Raw genomic sequence first — 24,258 nt, forward strand, 5'->3', positions numbered from 1 at the left:
AATACGTCCACAAGCAAAGTTACAGTTGCGAGACGGCATGGAATTGAGGAGTCCGCCACGGTGCGGCTCTCTGCGGCCACGCGACATGTTCGACCGGGGCGTCCGACGACGTCTCGTTGGATGCGTGCCGCCCCGGGCCAAAGCGGAGCTGGTGGCGCAGGCTTCGCCATGTAAGCGTGCATCAACATTTCAACGACGGGTACCATCGACCTTGACCCACCCGCTCCGGAGTTCTTGATGATTCCTCTGACCCCTGACAAGAACCTCGCTCATTCGTCCCCACCCGCAATCTTTCTCCACCTCAATAAATCTATTTTTATCCCAATCTGTTTCTTGATTTCTTTTTATTCTGTGATCCTTTCATTATAAACCAAAGCCATCGAGATCGAAATTTCTGGGCCTCACGAACGCCTGAAGACCGGTGTGGGAGAACGCGAGAAGCAAAAAAAAAGATCGGCCTTTTCTGAGAGAGGCGGCGGAGGAAAGAAGAAACGAAGTAAGTTCGGCCGTCGAGAGAAGGATGGCCCAGGTGCTCGCGCCGGTGCGCACGGGCTTGCTCTTCGAGTTCCCCAAGATGTCGTCGACGCCCCATGGAATCCGGCGGCAGGGCGTAGCGGCCGCCGACCGTTCGAGTACCGACCGCTATCGTCGGCGGGGGAGGAGGAACTTCAGGATCGCTGCGGCGGTGGCGGAGAAGGGTTTCTCCTCGCAGGACGATGTCGCCGAGGATTTCTACGCTGTTCTTGGGCTGGTAAAACTAAACACGTCTGTGCACTCTCTTTTCTTGGGTTTTGGTTGGTAGAGGATGATTGGCACCTTTGTTTTAATTGGTTGAATATGGTTCATGATTCTTGCAACAGTATCATGATGGATTTTTTTCTTTTGTTTTTGATTAATCCTCTCCTTTTGTTTCGACCGAAAGTCTTGACAAATAGTGGCATTCTTAGCTCTTGAAGACATATTACTAACTGTGCTACTAAACCAGTACTGGGGAAAGAAGGAAGTATTTGGTGATTAATGGTCAAAAAGTACTAAACGAAGCAGATCAAGCGCCAAGATCAAGGATTATTATGTTAAAACTCCGTTGCCTAGCAGGAGCAAATCACCCCTCAAATGTTAGTCTGATGTGTGTGACATCTGCCATGGATGCTGGCTCAGATGCCACATCACCTCTGAAGAAGATGAAATGCCATAGTGATTTGTGGGTGGAAAAGTCAGCAATGTGGAATTAGCATGCATCTCTAACGAATCCCTGCAAAATTTAAGGGATGATGCACCCCTTCTATGATCATTTTGCTATGCTAAATCTGGCAAGCGGAGCACGAATGTTTCATGTGAAGAAAAATGGGGTATTTTGGTGGGCCAATCACCCCTGTAAAAGTTTTAGGGGGTTATGTGGTCTGTCACAGACCTGATCTTGAAGGGTGCAAGGGGTTAAGACCCAGCTCATGAGGGGAGTGAGAAGTGACATCACCTCCGAGTTTTCTGGGGTGATTCAGTCCACCAAAGTAGCAGCATCCATGGAATCATGGTTCTTGAAAACCGCCAAGATGATATGAAATCAACCTAAGATTATTATTTGCCTGTTGTCGGATAATGTTGTCCAGTAAAAGCAATACCGTGGGACATTGGATCACGGAGCTAACCCACAGAAAATCAGTTTATGTTGTGAAAGTTAATCCAATTCATGTTTTATAGTGTTATGCTACCAGTCCTTTTGAGTTTATTTTCCTGGGATGCTTCCATAGCTATGTGAACCTGTTACTGAAAAAAATCTTTTCTTTTTACAACCCAAAAGACTGGATTAATAAATTCTCTGTAAAATTCAGCATTACTTACTAATTATTACATGCAGCATTTAGTTCATGTTTTTTTTTTTTTCACACTCGGGTTCTTTGGAAGAGATGGATATAGTTGATGCTAAATAGTCAAGTATGTTCATTTTTTTCTTAATTTTTTTGGGTTTGCAAAGAAGCTTCGAGAACTGTTGCAAGCAAGAAATTAGAATTCTTAAGATACAAACAAATGAAATTCAAGGCTTCAAGTTGCCCTTGTGGCTAAATTAAATATGTGTATAACTTGTAATTTTATCCGACAATCAAACTAATCAGTGGATTCTTATGATTAGAATAATAGGTGAGCTCATGCCTCTACATATTTTGGTCCTGACATGTTTTATATTTACCAGCTTCCAGATGCCACTCCTCAGCAGATAAAGAAAGCTTACTATAATTGCATGAAAGCATGCCATCCAGACTTGAGTGGGAATGATCCAGACATCAATAACTTTTGTATGTTCATCAATGAAGTCTATGCGGTGGGACCTTCAAATTGAAACTTGAAGTAACAGTAGTTCTAAATATCTCTTTTCTGAAATTATATATTTAATACACTAACATGATCTGTACTTCCAGGTACTCAGTGATCCTATTCAGCGTATGATATATGATGAGATTCATGGATATGCAGCAACTGCTATCAATCCTTTCTTTGATGATAGTGCTTCAAAAGATCATGCTTTTGTTGACGAGTTTAGTTGCATAGGTATGTGGAATTGCTACAAACAGAGTTTGTAAGGAAATGTTTGTCTTATCATTTAACTTCTTAGTATATCGATGATGATGATGAAATATGGATTGTCATCATCGAATGGGGTTTTCTCAAGACACGTGCTTCTTTTTTGTGTTTCCAGTGACATAGACTAGGTTTGACTGGCTATATATCTCTCTGGTAAATTATCACACACTAATGACAGTCTGCCTTCAACTAGCGCTTTTCCATGACATTTTTATTATCTTGCACAAGCAGGGTGCAAAAATTGCGCTAATGTGGCCCCAGATGTGTTTCGGATCGAGGAAGAGTATGGGCGAGCAAGGGTTTTCAGCCAATCAGGGAATCCTGACTTAGTTCAACAAGCAATTGAAAGTTGGTGAGATATGAAAAGATTAAAAGATGAAACATGGCATAATTGCTCTTAAACAGTCATCAGCTAGAGCACTGTCATAAATTAAGAACTTTTTCTGATGTACTAATAGAAACTTCATCTGAATAAATTCAGTGGACTTTTTTTATGAACTGTGACACTATGGATCTCTTACCTGTTTCTATTGTATTGCATGTTCATTTGTTAACTTAATTATATTTTTTAATTATTACAATATCATTGACTTGGATTGTCAATTTATTTCAGCCCAGTTGATTGCATTCACTGGACATCTGCTGCACAGCTATCGCTCCTTGAAGATGAAATGCGAAGGGTGGAGAGAGTGAATGTAAGATGAAGCTACTAAACTTCCTCGTCTCAAATCAATGGTCATTTGTTAGAAATGTTTCTCTCTCACAACATGTGGCGAAATCTTTTTAGTCTAACATATTGCTCGAGTTCTCACTATGTATTTTCTGATTGTTAAGTTCATATCCAAGTGAGCTGGGTTGTATGTTTTAGTCATGCAGCTCTATTATAAAGGAAATTTGGTCGATGAAAACGGACTAATTAACATGCAATGTCATTGCAGCATGTTAAAACTTGTATATATGGTTTGCAGATTGTAAGCAAATCTCATACTTAGCATATGTAATTTGCAGATGAACCAATATTTGCATGTGAAAGCATTACTAACATGGAGATGTGGTTACAAATTAAAACCTAAACTGCTTTAAAATAAGGCTTAGTTCTGTAAGGTTTAATGAAATTATTCTCTTTTTTTTTTTCCTTTTATACATGACTAAAAAGGAAAAATAAAAGAGAAAGTAGTAGGTTGACACGTCAAGTTAAAGATAATAACATAAACCTCAAATCTAACTCATTTTCTAATTCAGTTAGTTGTGTCAACCACTTTACAACCCGGTCCTAATTTAAATCCGCCACTTTACAACCCGGGCCTAATTTAAACCTGCTAACATTGAGATAGGTTGCCTACCTTGACCTCCCCCATTCTTAAGTTGGGTTGATGTATTGGTCCAAGAATTGCCATCCTTTGATATAATTTCAACGAGAGCATTCCTACTTACAAATTCTTAATGTTCTGCTATATTTGGAGATTTTTTCACAAGATATGGATCGCAACTTATGCTCTTCTTTTTTGTAGTTTAGATTTTCAGACTTCAGATCTGCTTAAGTTTTGGTGTTTTAAGTGTTAAGATTTTCTTTATAACCCTTTTTGGTTTTTTAAAGGTTGAGCCTTTGGCGCCACATCAGATTTTAACTCACAAAAAGAGTCTCATTATTTGTGTGGGGAAATTTTCTGTACATTTACCTTTCTCATACCTTCTGTCAATGAGAGCCTTGGGTCACTAGGCCTCTCTTTTCCTAACCTTTTTGGACTCCATTTGTATTAATTTCATGAAAAATTCCAAGAAATGAGGAAAGTATTATTTTTTGTCTTTAAGCGTGATACATCGGAGTTGCTTAATAATTAAGGTACTCTTGTTTGCAGCCCATCATTTCTTGTGGTAGCTTCTCTCTCTCATTTAGATTTACCATGAGAAATGGAAGCAATTGAAGTAAATACCTAAGCTGATGTTGTTCTGTATGGTTCATTTGCCGAAATGACTATAGAAATATATATGATCCATATTGCAACTGACCTTTAGTGGAGCCTTGATATATGAACAGTAACATCATCCAGAAGTTGTGCTTATACGATTATTTTTTTCAGAATTGACTCTTATGGTGACAATGTGGTTCTGATTTGGGCAGGTTGGGCTAATGCTTTCTGGAATGGGGAGCTCATCCCTTGACGTGTTCAGAATGGTAACAAAGATTTGCATTTATTCCTCAGCCTTATGCTATATGAGTACTTTATATCAGACTGTTTTTCTAATTTGATTAATCTGTTACTATTACAAAAAAGGCATTGTTTGGTTCTCTGTATCAATTTTCAAAATTATTTTTGAAAACAACAGCAATGATAGCAACAAGTTGCAGACCCTGACTATTTAGTCTCGGACAAGCTCCAAAACCATGTTGAGAATCTAGCATGCATTACTTGTCTCTATCATGTATTCAATATCTTATATATTCAGATAATAAAGCTATGGTCAGTCAGTTGTGGCATTGTGGTATGGGACTTGAACGCACAAGGTTCCCATGTGAGTCTCGTATAATTCAGTACATGATCGACACATCAACATGCTCAGATAAGCAAAAAGAACATGCACAGTGCCCATTCTTTAACTGCAACTGTTAGATACCCATCTGAATTTAAATATGATGAACAATTCATTGTTAGTTAGCACTCTAAATACATGTGTATTGAGTTCCCTAACTTTTCCTTTATAATAATTTGTTAAATATTACCTTATAAATCCCTTCTACCCTAGTATTCTGACACTGACACTTATTTTGGATGTGAGCAGGCATGTTCAAGATGGGAAAAGCGCCAAGCAAAAGTCTTGGTAAGGTTATCGGTTCCTAAATTATTGTCTTTGACTCTTTGTAGTACCAAAGGGATGTTAAATTCAAATCCCATGGCTTGTATATATATCCTTATTCTTTGACATGTGTCATCTTAATTCTTCTCAGAGATTGTTTGTTTTCATTGATTTTCTTCTTGGATAGCTTGTGAATTGGAATGTGTAGAATTTGCAGCATCTTGAAATGTATTTCCCTTAGATGATATGCTTTTATAGAGATGTGTCCAGTATCTGATTTCATGAGGACAGTGAGAGGTAGCGCTGGTAAGTTTGTTTATCACTAGGAAGGTTTAATTGGTTGTAGGTGGCATTTAAACTTTTCAAACTATGAATAATCACATTGGAATCCAATTGTACATGACATGGAGACAGGTAGTGATTGCTAACTTTGCTTTTTGTGAGCTTTTGAAGCTGTTGTTTAATTTAGGCTCATCAACTCTCAGGAAAGAGGAAAGACCTTGTGCCATCTCTAATTTTTCAGGAATGTGTTTGTTACTTTTCCTTCCATGTGTACAACAGGAGGTGCATATAGTTGTTTATAATGGATGCCTCCCTTGTATAGAAACATGGACTTTTTTTTTTTCAGAAGATGGCAGTTTCAGTTCTTTATGCCTATCACCTTTAATAAATTTGTTTTTGGGTTAGTCACTATGGTCTAAACCTCAAAATCTAAGTATGCATTGTGCCATTGTTAAATCCAATAACATTTTATTGAATGTACTAATAAGGCCGCATTCTTTAGGTTTTTTTGATAAAAATGTTTTTCAATGATTTTTTTTTTCGGATCAATCTCCAAACTGATTTCTCAGCTAATTTTGTCCTGTGACATTTTTTATGACAGATCCCAGAGGTCTTTGTTGACACCCAGAAAATTTATGATATTGATAATGAACAGTTATACAATAAATTCTTGGACCTTTTAGAGAGACTTTTAGATGGTGCTAGGACCTCCCTTGTCATTTTCTCTTTGTTACCAATGATTCGGACAACCAATAGTTGAACTTTCTCAACTTTTCTAGTAATCCTAGTTAACTGGGTGTGATTCCAGGACAATTGTCTATTTATTACTCTGCAAAGTTGAAAATTAACTATTAGATGTTGCATATATGCTACTCACCATCTGGATAACCTTTTATGACTATGATTTTTATAATTTGAAAGCAAAGGGTATCCGTGTGATATCTTTCCCATACTACTAGCAGTTTTCATTGATGTCTCTTGTAACATCCAGGAAAGGGCTAAGATACGTATGATGAAGCAGAAGGATTCTGATAAGAGTGGGTCCTGGAGCAATATTTGGGGGGCACCCAAGAATTATGAAACTACAGGTATTGTTCATGACAAATATAAAGAAAACAAATTGTACTTAAATACATTTGGATTCATTACTACCTGTTTCCTTTTGTTATGTTTTGATCGTGTTGATTGTTTAGTATCAAGATTTGTGTCCACTTGTTATTTAAACTTCCAATGTGTGCCCACTTGTTACTTTCAACATAAAGGCGGGTTTCAAGTCTTGGTTGCTCGAGTCAATATTGTTCTAGGATCCAGGACCATCTCAAAGTCTCTATATCTCATAATATAGTTGATAAATTTCATGCAGTAGACTCCAGGAACTTCAAACGCATCAAGGCTGTCAATCCATTTGTTGCATTTGATCATGACCAGTCACATCCCTGTTTCCAAGTCCTCAGAAAGCAGCATGTCCATTGCAATGATTACTTTGTGAAAGTTTGTTTTACATCTTGAAGCTTTGTGCTTCAACGACGCACATAGTTTTCTTTTTTTTTGTGTAGATAGGTGCAGGTATGACTTTTCTCTCATTCAGGGCAAAGATATCACCCACAAAAGCTACTTTTCTTACTGACTGTAAATTGTTCTATTCATATTAATTGCTCTAAAAAACCATCTTAGGCACTCAGTTTAAGTTTTGCCATCAAAGATTACTGATTTATGTGTGCAGATGGTGTAGTCAGATGGTCTACATGGATTTCTACTTTAGTTTTTCACATTCCACTAGCTTAAAGATGCCAACGTCTCAATTATCATCTGTTTCTTGCCAGTGTAGATTTATCCTGTGGTATACATGCAGCTTGCAGTTTATGATTTCCTAAACTTCTCTGTCATAAAGTTTGCTGATAGAAAATTTCTCTTTAGTTGCATCTTCAAGTAAGCAGATTGCAATATAATAGGCTGGACTAAAATCCCTGCACTCGGAGATCTCAAATACCTTGGCTGATATCTTTGCTCTCATCAGTCTTTTTTTGTTCTTTTCGTATTCTCACTGTTTCGGAGAAGGCAACCAAGTAGCTAGCTAATTGGGCTGCAACTAGAGGTAGATTTAGATTTAGATAGAATGGAGGTTTTTTGGAAGGAGATATTTCCTTCGGATTTGGAAAATTATTTTGTACGCTGACCTTTCGACGTTACGTTTAAAGATCTAACATATCTTTCTTTTCTGGATAAAAAAAAAAATCCCTGTAATCGGTATCTTTCATTTATTGGACTTGGGAGAGGGCCAATCGGATAACGGTAATAACATATTGCAAACTAAACTTGCATAAGTTATTTAAAGATGACAACAATATCTATGTCTGCTCATGCAAAACTTGTTTGCACAAAAAATTTTTCTTTTCTTCAAAAGTTGCCATGTCTTTTAATTTCAGCTGGGTTTAGCATCCATGTTATTTGAGAGAGTGGAACCTAAATTTGGTAGCCATGAAACTGCTTGTACTGTATGGTTGACTTATCATCCGCTACTTTGACAGAGGAAGAAGTGAAGGAGAGGGCTAAGAGAGCTGCTGCTGCGGCTAGAAGGTGGAGAGAGTACTCGAGAAGGGGAGCTGATAGACCTCCCACAAACAAACTTCCTGAGGCAATCTCTTCCAAAGAACAGTAGAAGCATGTGGTTCCTTCTGCTGCTGCGTGATCTATATGCATGTGGTGAGAGACCCTCCATCGATCATTGCCTCTCCCTTGTTATTCAAATATGTAAATCCTTTTACCTATTCTACATGCCATTTCTTGAATGCCACCAGTGGATGGATCATTATTCCACCTCTAACTTGTGTCATATGTACTTTACAGATTTTATACAAGGAAATATTATAGGTCAAATACATATTTACTGATCTCAAGTTGGAATGAGGTGTAGCGTTTATCTATCCTTATGATCAAGTATCATTGTTTTTGGTATCGAACAGTTTTAGTGATCTAATCGAATTGGTACACTACTGTATGTTGACACGGTATTGCAAGGTGAAGACAGTGGGCAAAGAGGAGAAAGAAAAGTCGAAGAGCGACGACAAACAATAATGCAAGGTGAGATGCGGGATAGCGTTTAATAGATTTAGGCGGACTTGTTTTAATGGATTGGAGTGGACCGTTCAAATCTAGGACGGTCCATATATTGGTTCACATCTGGATCGATATGTATCGTTCATTTCATATCAATCTGTTTGTAATAACTATTTATTGGTTCACGTCTAGATTGATATATATCGCTCATTTCATATCAATCCAGACAAAACAACGATTTATGATGCGTTTTGAAATAGTTTCATGCACTCAAGGCATGATTCAGAAAAGAAAAGGAAATCACTTCACAGATGATGCCGATAAGTAATTGGCTGGTCAAGTTGAGATGGCTTGCGTTGCATTCATACCCTACTTAAGTACTGAGCCCAAAAAGCAGCAGAAAGGGAAGACACCACATATTTAGAGCCACTACAACTGCCATAAAAGCTTTAGGATATATGCCGCAGATACCTTCGATCGGAATAAAGCATTATATGCTCAGATATAAAAGCTTCTTCTTCCATGAACATAAGCAGGAAGACACCACATGTTCTCGTTCAGTAAAACTCACTGCAGCATAGTCGAAATGCAACACGAGATTTTGCCACCTTTGATAGGAACACTCAACTCTGTGTTGTTGATCATAGTAAATCCATTCATGATCCAAACCCATGGTATCTCTCTCAAGGCAATCATCTTCCAAGACAACTTGCAATTATACCTAATCTACTATGTATTGCATGAGAATGAAAGAAACTGTTTTGAGGTCAAGCTTCTGCATGTCGATGTGCCTTCGAGGCTTAAAAGGCGGTGGTCGACGCAGATGGCTTGCCGGGAAGAGCATCAAAAGAGAAGATTTAGGAATCGATCCTGCACACCAACAATATCTAAGGCACAACATCTGGTCCCCCCCTGGCTGCAGTGAAAAAGGAATGAAAGGTGATTTCCTTTAGCAGAGATTCCTGCGCCAACATAAGCTCCACTTCCATATGACTTAGACCGTAACACATACTATTCCTCTGAACTATATATCAGGTGTTAATCGAGTAGTGGTAAGAGACTGAGGAGCAGTGGACCCATTCAGAAGAAGAGCAAAGAGGAAAAGGCAGATGGAAGGCAGCTCCTCCAGCATACTTCCCATCTTCCAGGCATATCCATAGCCACATCCGACCGTGTTGGCCTTGTCTGAAAGACGGCTATATAAATGAGCCTCCCAGCAGGTACTGATCTCATCGAGCCACACCCGAGAGTGGAAGGTGCAGGGAGGAAGGAACCTGTGAGGGCTCAAGAATCACAGTGCAGGCCTCCTCGGGCAGGAAAGCTTAGGCATGGAGATGGCTACATGCTTCTGCTGTGCTTGCCAAAGGAGACTTTGCCCTGCCATTCGCCTCCACACTTCACCTGGTGCATCCAAGAAAATGTAAAACAGGCTATTACTGCTGTAACATCTCTCTCTCTCTCTCTCTCTCTCTCTCTCTCTCTCTCACTCTCTCTCTCTCTCTATACATACATACATACATGTACATTTCATGTATACAAAGTAACCGTATATCAGTTCAAGAAAAAAGGGCACCACATTATCAAAAGAAAAGGGAACTCATAAATCCCACAGCTATAAGAGAACACAAATTGTTGTTTGCTTCTTTGGTGCATATTAATTTAGGCCTTACTGTCAACAATTGGAATATTCAAGTGTGGTTGTAGATTTCAGTTACAAACATTAAGATACCAAAACATCAGTCTACTCAGATCTAGAATTGCTGATTTCAAAATAAAAGAAGGATACTCAAATATTAAAATATTCTAAATCATGCATTATAAAAGAAAGCGCTGAAAAAAACAACAATAATACCTAAGTTGAACAGCACCCAAGTTTCTTCGAAGCATCATCTTTCACATTTATTCTCTCACCTCTACCAGGAATAGAAGATGTTGCATCGTTACCCGCCTCGACTGCTCGCTTGCTGACAATACGGTAAATCTGAGTCAAGACCTCTGCAAATGCATTCTCCACATTTGTTGCATCCAGTGCAGATGTTTCCATAAAATATAAAGATTCTCTCTCAGCATAAGCCTTGCCGTCTTCAGTAGGAACAGCAACAAGGTGACGAAGGTCTGATTTATTCCCGATGAGCATGACGACTATGTTAGGATCTGTGTGGTCCCTCAACTCCCTCAGCCAACGAGAAACATTCTCAAATGTAGCACGTCTAGTGACATCATACACGAGCAATGCACCTACCGCTCCCCGATAATAAGCACTTGTTATGGCACGGTACCTGCATTTGTAGATCAGATCAAGTAATAAATATAATGAAACATGATTTCAGCCAGAATTGTACTAGTTAACACTCGGATATCGTTTTCAGCTTGTGCCAGATCAGAAGAATTTAAGTGCCAAGGTATTATTCTCAGCTTATATTATAAATACATCTAGAACATTTTTACATGTCTATATTTACCACAGTTGTCAATGATGATAAATTACATGTTCCTGTATCCGTATAACTTCTGTGCAATTTTTAGTATATAAAGATGTAACTATTGCCAAACATAATGGAACATAAATTTGTCCACCACAAGAAAATAAATTTGTCAAATTCTCACGTCTGAATATTTCAGATTATGTTCATACTGAACTCCAATGCAAATCATTATTGAAACAAAATTCAACTAAGAGATGAAGTTATGATTAGGCTTATCATGAATTGAACAACTGGATCTACTTAAATGACCTGCACATATCACAAATGAAGTTAAATGCCGCGTATGCTAACAAGGAAAATATTTGACTCCTTAAGTGACCATTTCATGATTCAGAAGCAAGTTTTCTCAGATGGCAAAATATAGTAATCATTTTACATTATCCTATAATTGTGATAAAGATCAACTGCAATCATGAACAAAAGAAACTTGCTTGAGGATGCAACATTCTGCAAAGTGCTAGAATATGGAAGCATACAACTGCTAGCTGTGCGCATGTTAAATATGTACTCCCCAGAACATGCTACAGAGAGAGGCCTCTTGGTAATAGAAAGTTAGCAATGAGAAAATCAACCCATTTAATCATAGTCCATGAATTAGAAAAGACCAAACTAGAATTTAGCATATCCTGACACAGCTAGAAGAAACATATGAGTCTAAAATGAGGCTAAGGTGACACACGCTAGACATAAGACAAAGAAGAGTTCAATGCTTTAAATCAGGCACAAAGGTTAAAGTACATTGCTTGATATCAGAAACTTTATCCTTGAATAAAAAATACACACACATATGTGTGTGTGTGTGTGTGTGTGTGTATATATATATATATATATATATATATATATATACAACATACAAGAAATTCCATCAATCATGAACTTCACTGAAGTGGACATGGAGACAAATATAACCAGGCAACTCATTCATGATTTAGAGATAAAAATGCTCCCACCTTTGTCACATTATAAACTTGAGGGAGCATGCAATTGGAAGGATATGACTAATTGTGTAGAAAGCATACTAGATGCCGCAAATGTTATATACAACATATTTGAAGAACGTTAATCACTAACTGAGGTTTCCTCATATCTGATCACACTTAACCTATTTATCTTTAAATATTTTTCTTACTGTTTAATTCATTGTGTATTGTAGGTTTATTCCAAATCCTCCTCTATCTCCCACCACTTGTAATCAACGAACCTCTTTATCACTTCCTTTCTCCCACTCTGGAAGCCTGACATTAGCTTCCTGTAAGCCACTTCGGAGAAAGATGCTATTAGATACAAAGAAGAGATTGATTAGTACTATTCAATTGGTTTGCAATTTTGATCCTCCTCCAATCCAGGATTCCCAATGGAAGATGTCCTATCTTCTTCATAAGAGCTATTACAAGAAGTCAAAACTCATATAAACACCAAACTTTATCTTTTGGTATAAGAAGCACTACAATGGCAATCTTGACAATGCAAGTTCAAAGGGAACCAATGAAATGCTTAATCCTCTCAAACTATTTCTTTTCTATAATTCTTTGAAGAGGAGCTGGAATTATTATCCTTGTTCAATTAACTAAGAAGCAGCTTCTAAGCAATGCTGATTAGCATCCAGTAAGATATACAAGCACTAAACAAGCCCTTCATTTATAAGCAATGCTGATTAGCATGTCTGGATAAAACGTATGAGTAGGCATGATTGACATGGCTTAATATCAGCTACAATTTTCGTTTCCACAAGTTGACCTAATAAAAATGAATGACTTGTCAAGCCACATCAACGTGTTGGCATGTACGACCAAATAAAATAAACATGTTCATTGTGAAGGCACTCCAAGGCATGCCTCACTGATGCATGAACTGTTCCCCTTCATAAACAAGGTCTAATATGTCCAACCCAAGGGTCAGTGCTGCTAGTCCAGTGCAGTAGCACTTTCCTATTCCTCTGCTAATAATCTGTCCTTGGCTCAGAAGAAACAACATTGAAAACCATCTACCAGTGACAATGTAACCCAACAACAACAACATTCCTTTTCACCCCACACCTACATGCTGCCTCACATCAGGCTACCACATGTAGGCAAGTGGTCCTAAACAAAATAATGCCACCATGCCATTATATGGCTTTATAACACCAAACAAGCCCTAACCAATCAGACCACCATGAGCCATGGTACAATTAGCTCAACCTAACAATGATTTTTGACCCACTATGTTGGTTTGGCCTCCTTTTTGCTGCTCACAACCTCTCCTTGGCCCACAACATGCTGATTTTTGTAATCGTAGCCTATCCACAACCCACAAATGCTACTAACAATTCAATAGCATCTGAGTTCCTTCTCTTGACAATTTTTCCTAATCAAGATGTATAATTATTGAAAACATTATGCAAACAAATGTCCTGTTTTGTTGCCCATACGTTTATTAACTGCTTGACTGTCAAACACAAGAAATTTTTATCATAAAAAAAAATGAATAAGAAAAAAGAAGATCTTGATCTTTATCAAACAACATAATTGTTAAGAAATCAAATAACTTGAACTCGGTCCACAATAGGCTAAACGACTTCCAAATTCGACTCTAATCAATTAAAATCTACTTTAGTTCACATGGAATACATCACCTATGGAGGCGTTCATCTTAAATCCAATTACCTAAGCAAACCCCTTCCATGATCCAAGAAACAAATCACTTCGACAAAAGGAACGCTGAACTACAAGAAGAAGGGAGGGAAGAAAACAAAAACCTTTCTTGGCCGGCAGTGTCCCAAATCTGGGCCTTGAGGACCTTGCCGTCGACGGAGATGCTGCGGGTGGCGAACTCGACGCCGATGGTGGACTTGGACTCGAGGTTGAACTCGTTCTTGGTGAAGCGGGAGAGGAGGTTGGACTTGCCCACCCCGGAGTCCCCGATCAGCACCAGCTTGAACAGGTAGTCGTAGTCGTCCTCCGCTCGGTACGCTGCCATCTGTTCCCTTTTTCTTGATCCTCCTCTCTCCCGCACGCTTCTCTTGTCCAAGAGCAAGCTCGCACGCGCCACAAGAAATCGCTACCACCGAGCTCCTCTGTTATCTCTATGCTCTTGCCTTCGTACTATTAGCTGATGCAGATTCGGGAGGAGGCGGATTCGAGAAGTGTCGAGGAGGGGATGGAGGGGGAAAGCAGAACACCCAAAGGAAAGCGTGTGGTTATAATGGTGACCAGGGAAGTGGAGGTGGAAGTATTAAGACCAGTTTTCTGATTAGTTTAACGTTACGCACTCGTTTACCTTCATTACGATTAGTCTCCCACCGGCAGCTCGAGTGGGGTCCATATTTGCCTGCCTCCCTTGGCTTTAAAGTGTAGGTGGAATTATTAAAGACCAGTTTTCTGATTAGTTTAAAATTCCCCACTCGTTTACCTTCATTCCGATTAGTCGTCCACCGGCCCCGCGAGTGGGGTCCCGTATCTGCCTCCCTTGGCTCTTTTACAGGCCCGATGATCATGAGACTCCCGTGTCGATCTCTGCCGTGGGTCCCACAGGATGGGTCCGTGATTAACCGAGCGGGTAATTAAAGAACGAACGGTAAGAGGAATAAATGGGTGGGTTTGTGATTAATTTGTTTTCGCTATTTTATTATTTTTAAGTTTATATATTGGTATTAAATGATACATCAAAAAAGGACTTTTTAGCAACACGTATATTCCACCGATCAGAGAGCTTTATTGGTGTGAAGAATCTACGATTAATTCTATGGTTGGTCAATTTTACATCGAGAAAAATCTTCGTCAGCTGAGTACAAAACAAATACTATGGTCCAAGACAATGCTAGCCATCAGGATAACTCTCATATGAGGATGAAACTGAATAAAGGTTTTTCTGGAAATAAAATAAAATGAATGGAATAAATACTGTCATAGTGGATCACAGTGGAGTTAACACGTAGCATCACGTGAATGGCGCATGCAATATAGATGCTACACCAATTAACTCATCATAGAATACATGCCATGTGGTGTCCAGGTGGACGACAAAAGTACCGCATCGATGCCATGACAGTGTCTCCTTCTCAAGATTTTGGATAGGAACAAAGCTGGATGAACGTGTACGCATCGTCAGGATGACATGGATGTCATATCAATAGCACCCATCAAAATTTGGGATGGGACCCCAAGTTGGATGAGTCCGTCCCCCGACATCCATGCGGATTGACATGGTAAGGATCACATGGAGACCACATCAACTGTGATTCTTATGTCACATCAATGCCACGCCGAATGACAACCTTTCAAATTACTTTTTATTATCGATGGATAGCCAGACAAACGATACAATTTACAGGAGTCACGTACCAGTGGCAACCGTTAAATGGAGTTCTCTTGGAGAAGTGCTCAAAGTTCAGGTGGCGTCCCTGCATTTTATACAATCTACAGAATTCAGCTTGAAAGAATATATTTTCGTTCTGTCAGTTGTTAAACAAATGTACAAAGCTTCCTAAGATTGAGCAATGGAACATGCAGAAGAGGGAGGAAAAACCTAGAGCACATGTAAGCAACCTGCGTGACTTGCAATCCATTAATCATTTTCTTTGGTGATCCAGTGCACAGGCATCTTCCACAAATGATGATGAGCTTCGACAGAGATCCAAGTTTCCTTCCAATTTTTCGGTTTAAGAGCTGCAAAGATATGTGAACAACCTCCAATTTTCAGGCATTTAATTGAGACAAGAAAAGATCTATAGAACAGGGAGGAAAATCCTACAGTATATGTGAAGGAACAACCTGAGTGACTTGCCATCTGACAAGAATTTATTTCGGCAATGCGGTATGCAGGCATCTTCCACATATGATTAGCTCCGACAGAGATTGCGGTTTCCTTTTAATTTTCAGGTTTAAGCACTGCAAAGAAGTCATTTAAGTAAGAACCCATATGAATTTTCTGAAAAGGAACCATAATACGTAGCTGAACTAGAGGAGGAAAACAACATTACCATGCTTCGTGTCCTTTATTTTTTATGCCTCTTTTTCATATGAGCAAACACAGATGTATGAGTTAAAAATCATATATAATTTCTTTCGTACTAAACAAAATTAATCTTTGGTATAAGCACTGCATATAAGGTAACCAACAAAGGCACACGTTCTATACATTGATGTATATAAATACACACACACACATATATATATATATTACAGAATGCATAAACTAAAATGCCAAAGGTAAAGTTCATGGATGTATTTAAGTATACATATAAAATAGAAAGACAAAAGTATAAACAAAATAATTACATCAACAAAGCTCACAATTTATGACACTAACAGTAAAGTCGAAATATTCCGACAATTCCTGATAGAGCATTGAGTTGGTGTCTTCACCACAGATGCAAAACATAAATAGTATGATTACCTTGGCTCGAGTTGTCCTATGAACTTTCCAGCAAAACAAGCTTCTTGATCTAGGCTCCAGTCTCCTGTAAGATTTAGGAAATTACAAAATGCACTGTCCAGCTAGATTGAGAAAATAAACAATAATTATGCTTACGTGCATGTTGTGAAAAATGATAAGTATCATGGGTAACTTTCTAAGTATACCGGATTAACCAAGGCAATTTTGTCAAGTAAATCTCCGGCATTAGAAATTCAATGTCAAATGAGACTAGATTCCACGAAAGAGATTGTATTGCTAAATAACCATATCAGTTATCCAACAAAAGGTGCAGTATGTATCCGTAATTTCATTCATGTAGGTTTTTTGCATGCTTGCTTTGTGTATGATCAGATTGTCAATTATGTTCTTTCCCAAATCTTCACTCTTATTGATCAGCCATGCCAAAAAGAAGCAACAATTCTTTTGTTTATGTTGGTGCGATTACAAGATTGCAACCAACCTTTCCCATTTAGGATCGATCAGATGAACTTCAGACTTGATGAGCATTTATATATCTGGCATCCTATTTCAATAATCAGAAATACTTTATTGCAGTAACCATTTAAGAGATTTATTTTGCTGCACATCAATTTAAATAACAAAAAACCCTCTTTGTGGCTATAGTTAGTTAAGAAGATATACGATCCAAGTGAACTGGAAGTTTGCGTTATGTAAATGCAGGATTCATATTTCTGTTCTCATGTTCAAAAGCTATGCAGATTATAAGTGACAAGCTACTAGGCATTTGAGACCAAGCTACAATAAAAACTTAGGTTGATGCTTATATATGTTTTTCTTTTGCACTAGACTATGAAATAGGAACAGATCAATAGAAGGACTATGAACAAAAATTGCTTGTGTTACTCACAAGTTCTCCTGCTCAAGCTTCTCAGCTACTGACATGGCTTTGCATCTAGACCACCCACCTTCTGCCTGTTGAATGACATGCGCAAGAGATACTTGGCCGCTAACTAAGTTTTTTCTTTGATTTTGTTCATTCTCCTTCCTTTCTGACAAAGAAACCAAATTACTGTGGTGACGTGAAGCTGATGCTTCTTCCCATACATTTTCAAATCCCTTTTCCATTGATCCTACAGTCTTATTTGTTAGCCGAAGTTCATGAGGTCCTGCTTCAACAATTTCATCTTCTGTCATCACAGGGGGACCAGGGTGCAGCCATCTAGCTTGACCAGAGCAAATCCTTCCAAGAATATTTTCTTCTATAAGCTTCCCTGCAAGATTTTCAGAGACTGAATTAAGTGAATTTTTATTCTTTACATATTGCTGCTTTACTGTCATCTTAGAAGAACCACTCTCGGAACTAGGCAAAAGGGGAGCAGCTGGGGCATCTAGTCTGACGTTCCTGGATCTACAGCTGATTTCAAGCATTACCGGTGAAGCAAGTACAGATTCAAATGCTTGCAAAAGCTGCCCTCTGAACTTCTCAGCTCTATATTTATTTGCATTTGAGCTGAACGCCATCTGGACAGTAGGAGCTACAGTGGATAATAAACAATAACATCAGTCATCTAAATTACTGGCCTAAGCACAAAATTCAAACATTTTTTCTTCTGGTATAAACCTAAGATTACAAAAAACTTCAAAATTATAATGGTAGACAGGTATTCAACTCCACCTTTAGACCTTTGTATCATACCATATTTCTCAGACCATCAATGTTTTGCACTGCTAAACCTTGTTTACAGTACTCTCCACCAACAGATAAAGCATTGCTAACCAACTCAAACATTTGAAACGGAATCAAAACTCATAAAACCACGGACATGCAGAGTTTGTCTGAGATAATACCCTAAATGATGAAACAGAATATTAAAATAGCAATGAAATATTAAGTTTAGGATCAAGCACTTGTTGGTTATATAGGTCTTACTCAGACGTTGGTGTTCTTTAATGCAAACAATCTTTATCATAAGAATCACAGTAGACAGCAGATATTACCAACATAATCAAGGTCAACAGATCTATATCCGTCCATGATCTCAAATACATACCTTACCAAACAATTTGTGTAATGATGGTTATCCAAACTTAATCCCTCTAGATCAGCCAGATCAATTTAATTGGGCTCATTCGGTCCCATAAATCATCTATGATCGGGTCAAATTCAGGTCAAGCATTTGAATCAAAGCAAGTGTCAACCCAACCAGACAAGAAGTAAACTAATTTCTTTCTGACAAAAAAATGTAAATGCACCTCAAACTACCAACTAGATTGAACCAACTTGTTTTGATGAACTCAACCAGCACATGGTTGTTCGGCATTGGATCACAGAACCATAATGCATTAACGAGGCTGGTTAGGTTGGTTTGCTTTGGCCCAGAGCCAGTCTAACTTGTATGGTTGGGCTGGTTCCCAAGACTTTCTCTCCTTACCATCTCTCCTCCTTATGTGTATATATCCAGATGATTTGTTGTCTAAAAATTCCGGATTATTTTCCATTTTCTCCATGAGGGGGTTCTTCATGAACATAAACAAGTATCAATAAAGTAAAAGGGTAACAGGTGCTAAAATACGAAGCTATTCTAATTAACAGCATGATGAATTCAACGGACCTGTATTTAAGCCACTCCATAATAATGATGTGAACCTACAACTCATCATTTTCAGTATCATATTTTATATTTTACATATCAAATGAGTAATTTCCTATTGAAATTCATATCGTATAACTATACCAACTGGTCAAAATATTAAATGTGAAATTTACCCCTCAAATGAAATCCTAGCTTTGCCCTTTACCATGTTTAATTGTTTTCAAAGATACCAAGCAAATATTTGTTTCTTAGCATATTGAAAATGGACTTTATGAACTTACCGGCACCTAAGCTAACTGACTTTAGACTCCCTTCATTATACAAAAACCGTCTTAATGTATCTGATGGGATATGTTTTAGTACTGCTTGCCATATCTTCTCAATGTTATCATATCTCTTGCCAGAGTTGTGTAGGTCACTTGCTTCAATAGCTTCACTGGGCTTCGCTGGCCCCCTCCCATTGGCCATTGTAACACTATGACTTAACTCATTACCACTTATATTGTTGTTGTACCCTTGACCAACACCTCCTGAAAAGCTCCTGTCCAGAAGTTGCATGTCATCCAGCTTGTTGGTAGAGCCTCCATGTATATCTATGACGTGAGAGTTATTCAGAAGCATTGGACTGTGATCGAGACTTCTGTCCGTGGATGAACTAGGTAGCATATATTGCTGATCTGGAGCAAGTTGAAGAAGAGCAGCTGTCAGCCAAGTCAGTTTGTCACTCGATGCCCTCAACTGTTTTTCAGTTTCAGAGAGGGTCCTGAGAGCTTTGCGTAATCTCTCCATATCTTCCTTGGACACTGAAACAAACAAATTAAACACTAACATAGAGTTAAAATATTTTTAGAGAAAACCCAATTGAAAAATTTCTGCAAAAACTCTCAATCAAGCACAAGTAGACCAGAACTAGGCGGTCAACATGAGAAGCATACTCAGCTGACCATGTACAAGAATCAACTCTTGACAGAGTGACAACCAGTTGGTGGTTGCCAATTTCCTTTGTTAGGTTACATTACTCGAGAAGTGAAGACTGAGCACATTGTTGTTTTACTCACAAGTTTGCCGACGGAAAAATTTTCTGCATAGTCTATCTTGTGTAAAGACATAGCTACCAGCAAGAATATCAGTAATTATGGTTGCAAGCTGTGACATTAATGCCAGAGGATCAACCCCCGTCTCCATAATCTCTCTTAAGCTCTTCACAGTATTAACAGTGTCTGCAGATAATGACAAATCAAGCAGATCCACCAGTTTTTCATCAGAAACCAAACCAACCTGGATAAGTAGCACATAAATGTCAATATTTCACCAAGCAGATGATGTATTAATTTCTTCACAGTGCCAAATGCCTCGTTCACTGCTTAGATTTCAAAATTCACCAAAACTCCATGTCCACATAAGTTGTATGTGGTAAGTTATAATGTTTTGCTTGCTTTAGTTAAGCAACAAAAAAGAAAATATTTCTTAATCACTCATAAAGTTTCATGGGAAACCCTCTGAGGCTTGCAAATTAGAATTGTGTGGTCATCCTTCATAGATAATGTTAGACAGAAATCTGTACTGGACATGAAAAGTCAAACTTAAAAAGGAACTTCCAACACTAAAAAAAAAGAGGCAGCAATTAGATTAAGCTGCATAATGGAGCACTTTGATCTCATGCTTCAAGACATTGGTCTAATGTTGCCGGCTATATGAATAAAACATCCTCTTACAATTTAAAAGATCATATTTGGACTCAGTCATTTTGAGCAACCAGTAATTGCAAACAAAATCATCCTATGAGTTTTTTTCCTTATATGTCAATAAACTGATTAAAGGACAAGGTTCTCTTTTATAATTTGCATTGCCACAAAATGTATGCAAGATCATATGATTGCTTCCTACAATGTTCAATTTCATCAAATCTAGAACTAGGCATGCTAAACATGCACATCTTCTCATGAAATGCATGAAAATTTTGAGAGTTACAGAACCACTAGTATACAAAAGAAAGTGCTGAGAACTACCAGGCGATGTAGGCATTGAGATGGTAGAATGACAGAAAACTTACTAGCTCCTGGACAAGTGGAAGAGAAATTTTCTTCCCAAGCAAACTGATTTGATCAAGGGTCATCTCAGCATCTCTTAAGGAACCATCTGATCGTGATGCTATAAGTTTTAAAGCATCCTTGTCAATTTCTAATCCTTCACTAGTTGCGATCCATTGCAAAGTAGAGATGATATCAGAGTCTCTCACTTTTGGGAAAAAGAACTTTTGGCACCTGGATATGATAATATGAGGCAAAGAGTCAAGATTTGAACAGATAAGGACAAAAATCACATGCCGTGGTGATCGATCAATGACCTTTGAAATGGTACTCCATAAATTTGAAGGCAAGCCATCACAATCATCTAGAATGAACACTCTGTACATTGACGATCGTGGTAACAACATCATATTATCAAAGGCATCTTTAATGCTCTCAAAATCAAAGTTGCCAACTGGTCCCAGTTCTAGCACATCTCTGCTCCTACCCAGATCATTTGAAATGCAGGAACTACAAACACCACAAGGTTTAAAAACCTCCTCAGACAAGCAATTTAAGGCTCTAGCAAATACACGAGCACAAGATGTCTTCCCCGTCCCATGAGGTCCATGAAAGACATAAATCAACCCAACTTTTCTTCTCATAATGGCATTTGAAAGAGCTTGAACAACCAGGTTCTGTCCCACAAGATCTTTGAAGGTTTTTGGCATGTATTTTTGCGTCAGACTTCTGTGTCTGCCATGAGCAAACAGTCTATATCTCTTCTGGCTTGATCTTGCATCAGATGAAAGGTCAGAGTCTGTATAATGCCTCAAGCTGTGATTAGAGAAGATTTCCAGTTCTCCTGAATAACCCTTTGAAGGGAGACAATTAGCACCATTACCCTGAAATTCCAGCATCTCGGTCAGTAATGGTAGCACTTCAGAATCTGAACTTGTTGGAGTCAGATGATCCAATGCAGTGGCCATATTCGAAGTATTTCCTTCCCTTTGTGGAACAAGGCCTTCAGCTTTTTTTGTTCTAAAATCAGATAGCCCACAGGACAAACTCCGCCCAGCTATATCAAGAAATGTCTTCCCTTGCTGATGAATCCTTGACCAATTCCACGGAATTCCACATACATTTCTCTGAGTCCATGCGGCCTTGAGTTCAGTATCTTCTTCAACATTCTCCAGATGAGCTTTCTGATTCTTGGAAGCTACGGCTACTGAGTCTGAAGCATTGGTCAGATTTCGGTAATCACCAATACCTCTCAAATCAATAGATCTACAAGCCCGCCTTGCTCCTTTCAGCCTGCACTTCTTCCCTCTGTTTGACCGGCGATAATGATCACAAGTGTTTTCTTCTACCTCATTGTTGGTTCTCCTTTTACTCTCATGTCTACCATGCTGAAATAAGCCAGATTTCTTTTTGTTAAAATCGTCTGTCTGACCTGGAACTTCTTCTAATTGCTCCGAAAGTGTCTTAGGGCACACAGCCTGTCCATCAGCACTCTTGTTGGGCTCCCTTTTCCTTTGTCCCACCACTTTCTTGTGTGTGTCCTTCGAAGAGACTTGGTTGCCAGACAAACTATCACTCTTGTGACTTCTTATCCCGGCTTCTTCCACTTTGGTAATCTCTGCATCCCTATCTATTTCCTCAAATACATAATCACCAGTTGCTTCCGCGGCAGTGACTTTTGCTGTGGCAACACTTCTAACGAGTGGCAAACTTACAGACAACCGACCAGCCTCCCTCCGGCAATTGTCTCCTATGGATATCCACCTGCCATTGGTAGTAGCCTTCCTTTCAGATTTCCTAGCAAAGCCACCCACATTGTAAGGGGAGGCCCACGAGGGAGGGCTGGCGGAGGGGTCTCTCAGTGACCTCGACTTCTGAAGGACAATGAGATCCCTCATGAGGGACCTCCTGGCAATGTTGGGGCTGCGGCGGTGCATATGGTTCTTCAGATGAATGCAGTTGGTCAGATGTACATGGTGACAAAGATGATCGCTGATGGCGATGTACTGCTCATTGAAATGGTTGCCACTGTTACCACTAGTGTCGTCTTTGATGGAAATGCTATGGATGGCTGGCCTTGGTCATGATCAGAAACTACAGACATCAATAAAAGTTTCAGAGCCTCCAACTTCCCGTTCTTTATGCCGAAAAGGGAAATTCCAAAGCATAATGTGCATCTGATTTCGACCTTGGACCGTAGAACAAACCAATGCTAATATGAACTTCCTGTTTCAGCGCAAGATATGGCACACATTTCATCCCTGATATCTGGGTAAACAAAAAGGTACCCTTCAACCTTAACGAGGCCAAAATTAACCTAAAAAGAAACCTTCTTTAATCATACGGCTAATTGTTCGATGGATTCCGCTAACAAAAAAGCACAAGCAGGAACAAAGGAAAAACTCACTCGGAGATGCATGGCAGTCGTTGCCCTAGGAACAGTTCAAACTATCAGAAGAAGGAGAACACCGGGAGCGGAGCAAATCGAGGCCGTCGGTCACCTCCCTTCCCGAATCACGGCCACTTAGAATTAACCCTAGAAACCCCTACTTCTAGCAACCGCCCAAGATCCAGAAGCGGAACAGCGGAACACCTGAATCGACCGAATGATCCGACTACGAAGCCGATCCAACGCCAACCCCGCATTCCTCACGGGAAGCCCGCGCCGGGTGCTTCCGACGAAGGAACGGGGCGGGCAGAGTGAGAGAAAGCGTAAAAGGAACCGTTGCGCCCGTGCCCGTTGGCTTCGTCCGTGGGCGGGCGGTGTCTGCCTTCGCCTCCCAAAGCGACGAGAGTGGCAGTACAAAATGATGCGGACAGCATCGTATTTTTCAGGCAGTATACGTATATATCTTTGATCGTAAAAGAGGACAACTACGAAGCTTGGACGGCTGGGATTAGACGTTGATGGATGGATAGTCTTTTTTGAGGGATGTGATGCGATGATGATGATGACATAGTAACGATTTATTTGAAAACATTATATATATTCTCGTGTAGCCATCTCTTTATTGCATCTGGAAATCTGACCACATTTGATCTGAAGATGGTGGTGTGAGCATAAAAAATAAAAAATAA

General features: G+C 39.1%; 3 protein-coding genes across 12 annotated transcripts; 1 reads left to right on the forward strand and 2 right to left on the reverse strand.

The window, feature by feature from the left end:
* Nucleotides 1–177: 177 nt before the first annotated feature.
* Nucleotides 178–8,552, forward strand: LOC135648406 (chaperone protein dnaJ C76, chloroplastic-like). 2 transcript variants are annotated; one of them, XM_065166075.1, is made up of 10 exons: nt 178–751; nt 2,189–2,317; nt 2,415–2,544; nt 2,809–2,929; nt 3,191–3,272; nt 4,700–4,753; nt 5,359–5,397; nt 6,647–6,743; nt 8,184–8,358; nt 8,503–8,552. In XM_065166075.1, the coding sequence occupies exons 1-9, from the start codon at nt 521–523 to the stop codon at nt 8,312–8,314; spliced, it is 1,014 nt and encodes a 337-aa protein (XP_065022147.1). In that variant the 5' UTR covers nt 178–520; the 3' UTR covers nt 8,315–8,358; nt 8,503–8,552. The 2 variants fall into 2 exon arrangements, with proteins under 2 accessions (XP_065022147.1, XP_065022146.1); XM_065166074.1 differs by having other exon boundaries at nt 181–751; nt 8,184–8,552.
* An 841-nt stretch (nt 8,553–9,393) lies between these two features.
* LOC135648407 (ras-related protein Rab11D-like) lies at nt 9,394–14,371 on the reverse strand. 2 transcript variants are annotated; one of them, XM_065166077.1, is made up of 3 exons: nt 13,936–14,371; nt 10,565–10,991; nt 9,394–9,628 (listed from the first exon to the last, which is right to left on the reverse strand). In XM_065166077.1, exons 1-2 carry the CDS (start codon nt 14,154–14,156, stop codon nt 10,565–10,567), a joined length of 648 nt encoding a protein of 215 aa, XP_065022149.1. In that variant the 5' UTR covers nt 14,157–14,371; the 3' UTR covers nt 9,394–9,628. The 2 variants fall into 2 exon arrangements, with proteins under 2 accessions (XP_065022149.1, XP_065022148.1); XM_065166076.1 differs by having other exon boundaries at nt 9,394–10,113.
* Nucleotides 14,372–15,046: 675 nt separating this feature from the next.
* LOC135582009 (protein STICHEL-like 4) lies at nt 15,047–24,009 on the reverse strand. 8 transcript variants are annotated; one of them, XM_065166069.1, is made up of 10 exons: nt 23,588–24,008; nt 21,204–23,497; nt 20,209–20,428; nt 19,432–19,974; nt 17,464–18,091; nt 16,575–16,638; nt 15,950–16,066; nt 15,725–15,844; nt 15,521–15,579; nt 15,047–15,453 (listed from the first exon to the last, which is right to left on the reverse strand). In XM_065166069.1, the coding sequence occupies exons 2-7, from the start codon at nt 23,115–23,117 to the stop codon at nt 15,977–15,979; spliced, it is 3,459 nt and encodes a 1,152-aa protein (XP_065022141.1). In that variant the 5' UTR covers nt 23,118–23,497; nt 23,588–24,008; the 3' UTR covers nt 15,047–15,453; nt 15,521–15,579; nt 15,725–15,844; nt 15,950–15,976. The 8 variants fall into 8 exon arrangements, with proteins under 8 accessions (XP_065022141.1, XP_065022143.1, XP_065022140.1 ...); XM_065166071.1 differs by having other exon boundaries at nt 15,705–15,844; XM_065166068.1 differs by having other exon boundaries at nt 15,047–15,579; nt 21,204–23,448.
* Nucleotides 24,010–24,258: the final 249 nt, after the last annotated feature.

The sequence above is a fragment of the Musa acuminata genome, chromosome BXJ3-9 (genome assembly GCF_036884655.1).
Source record: "Musa acuminata AAA Group cultivar baxijiao chromosome BXJ3-9, Cavendish_Baxijiao_AAA, whole genome shotgun sequence".
Classification (NCBI taxonomy): Eukaryota; Viridiplantae; Streptophyta; class Magnoliopsida; order Zingiberales; family Musaceae; genus Musa; species Musa acuminata.

Bases quoted from the DNA above. Each gene is read 5' to 3' on its own strand.
- LOC135648406 (XM_065166075.1), top strand. From the start codon at position 521: ATGGCCCAGGTGCTCGCGCCGGTGCGCACGGGCTTGCTCTTCGAGTTC. The intron at 2,930-3,190 runs GTGAGATATGAA...AATTTATTTCAG, and splicing joins CAACAAGCAATTGAAAGTTG to CCCAGTTGATTGCATTCACT. The intron at 5,398-6,646 runs GTAAGGTTATCG...TGTAACATCCAG, and splicing joins AGCGCCAAGCAAAAGTCTTG to GAAAGGGCTAAGATACGTAT.
- LOC135648407 (XM_065166077.1), bottom strand. From the start codon at position 14,156: ATGGCAGCGTACCGAGCGGAGGACGACTACGACTACCTGTTCAAGCTG. The intron at 10,992-13,935 runs GTTTTTGTTTTC...CTACAAATGCAG, and splicing joins GACACTGCCGGCCAAGAAAG to GTACCGTGCCATAACAAGTG.
- LOC135582009 (XM_065166068.1), bottom strand. From the start codon at position 23,117: ATGCACCGCCGCAGCCCCAACATTGCCAGGAGGTCCCTCATGAGGGAT. The intron at 19,975-20,208 runs GTGAGTAAAACA...ACTCTATGTTAG, and splicing joins ATTTTTCCGTCGGCAAACTT to TGTTTAATTTGTTTGTTTCA. The intron at 16,639-17,463 runs GTGAGTAACACA...TAAATCTTACAG, and splicing joins AAGCTTGAGCAGGAGAACTT to GAGACTGGAGCCTAGATCAA.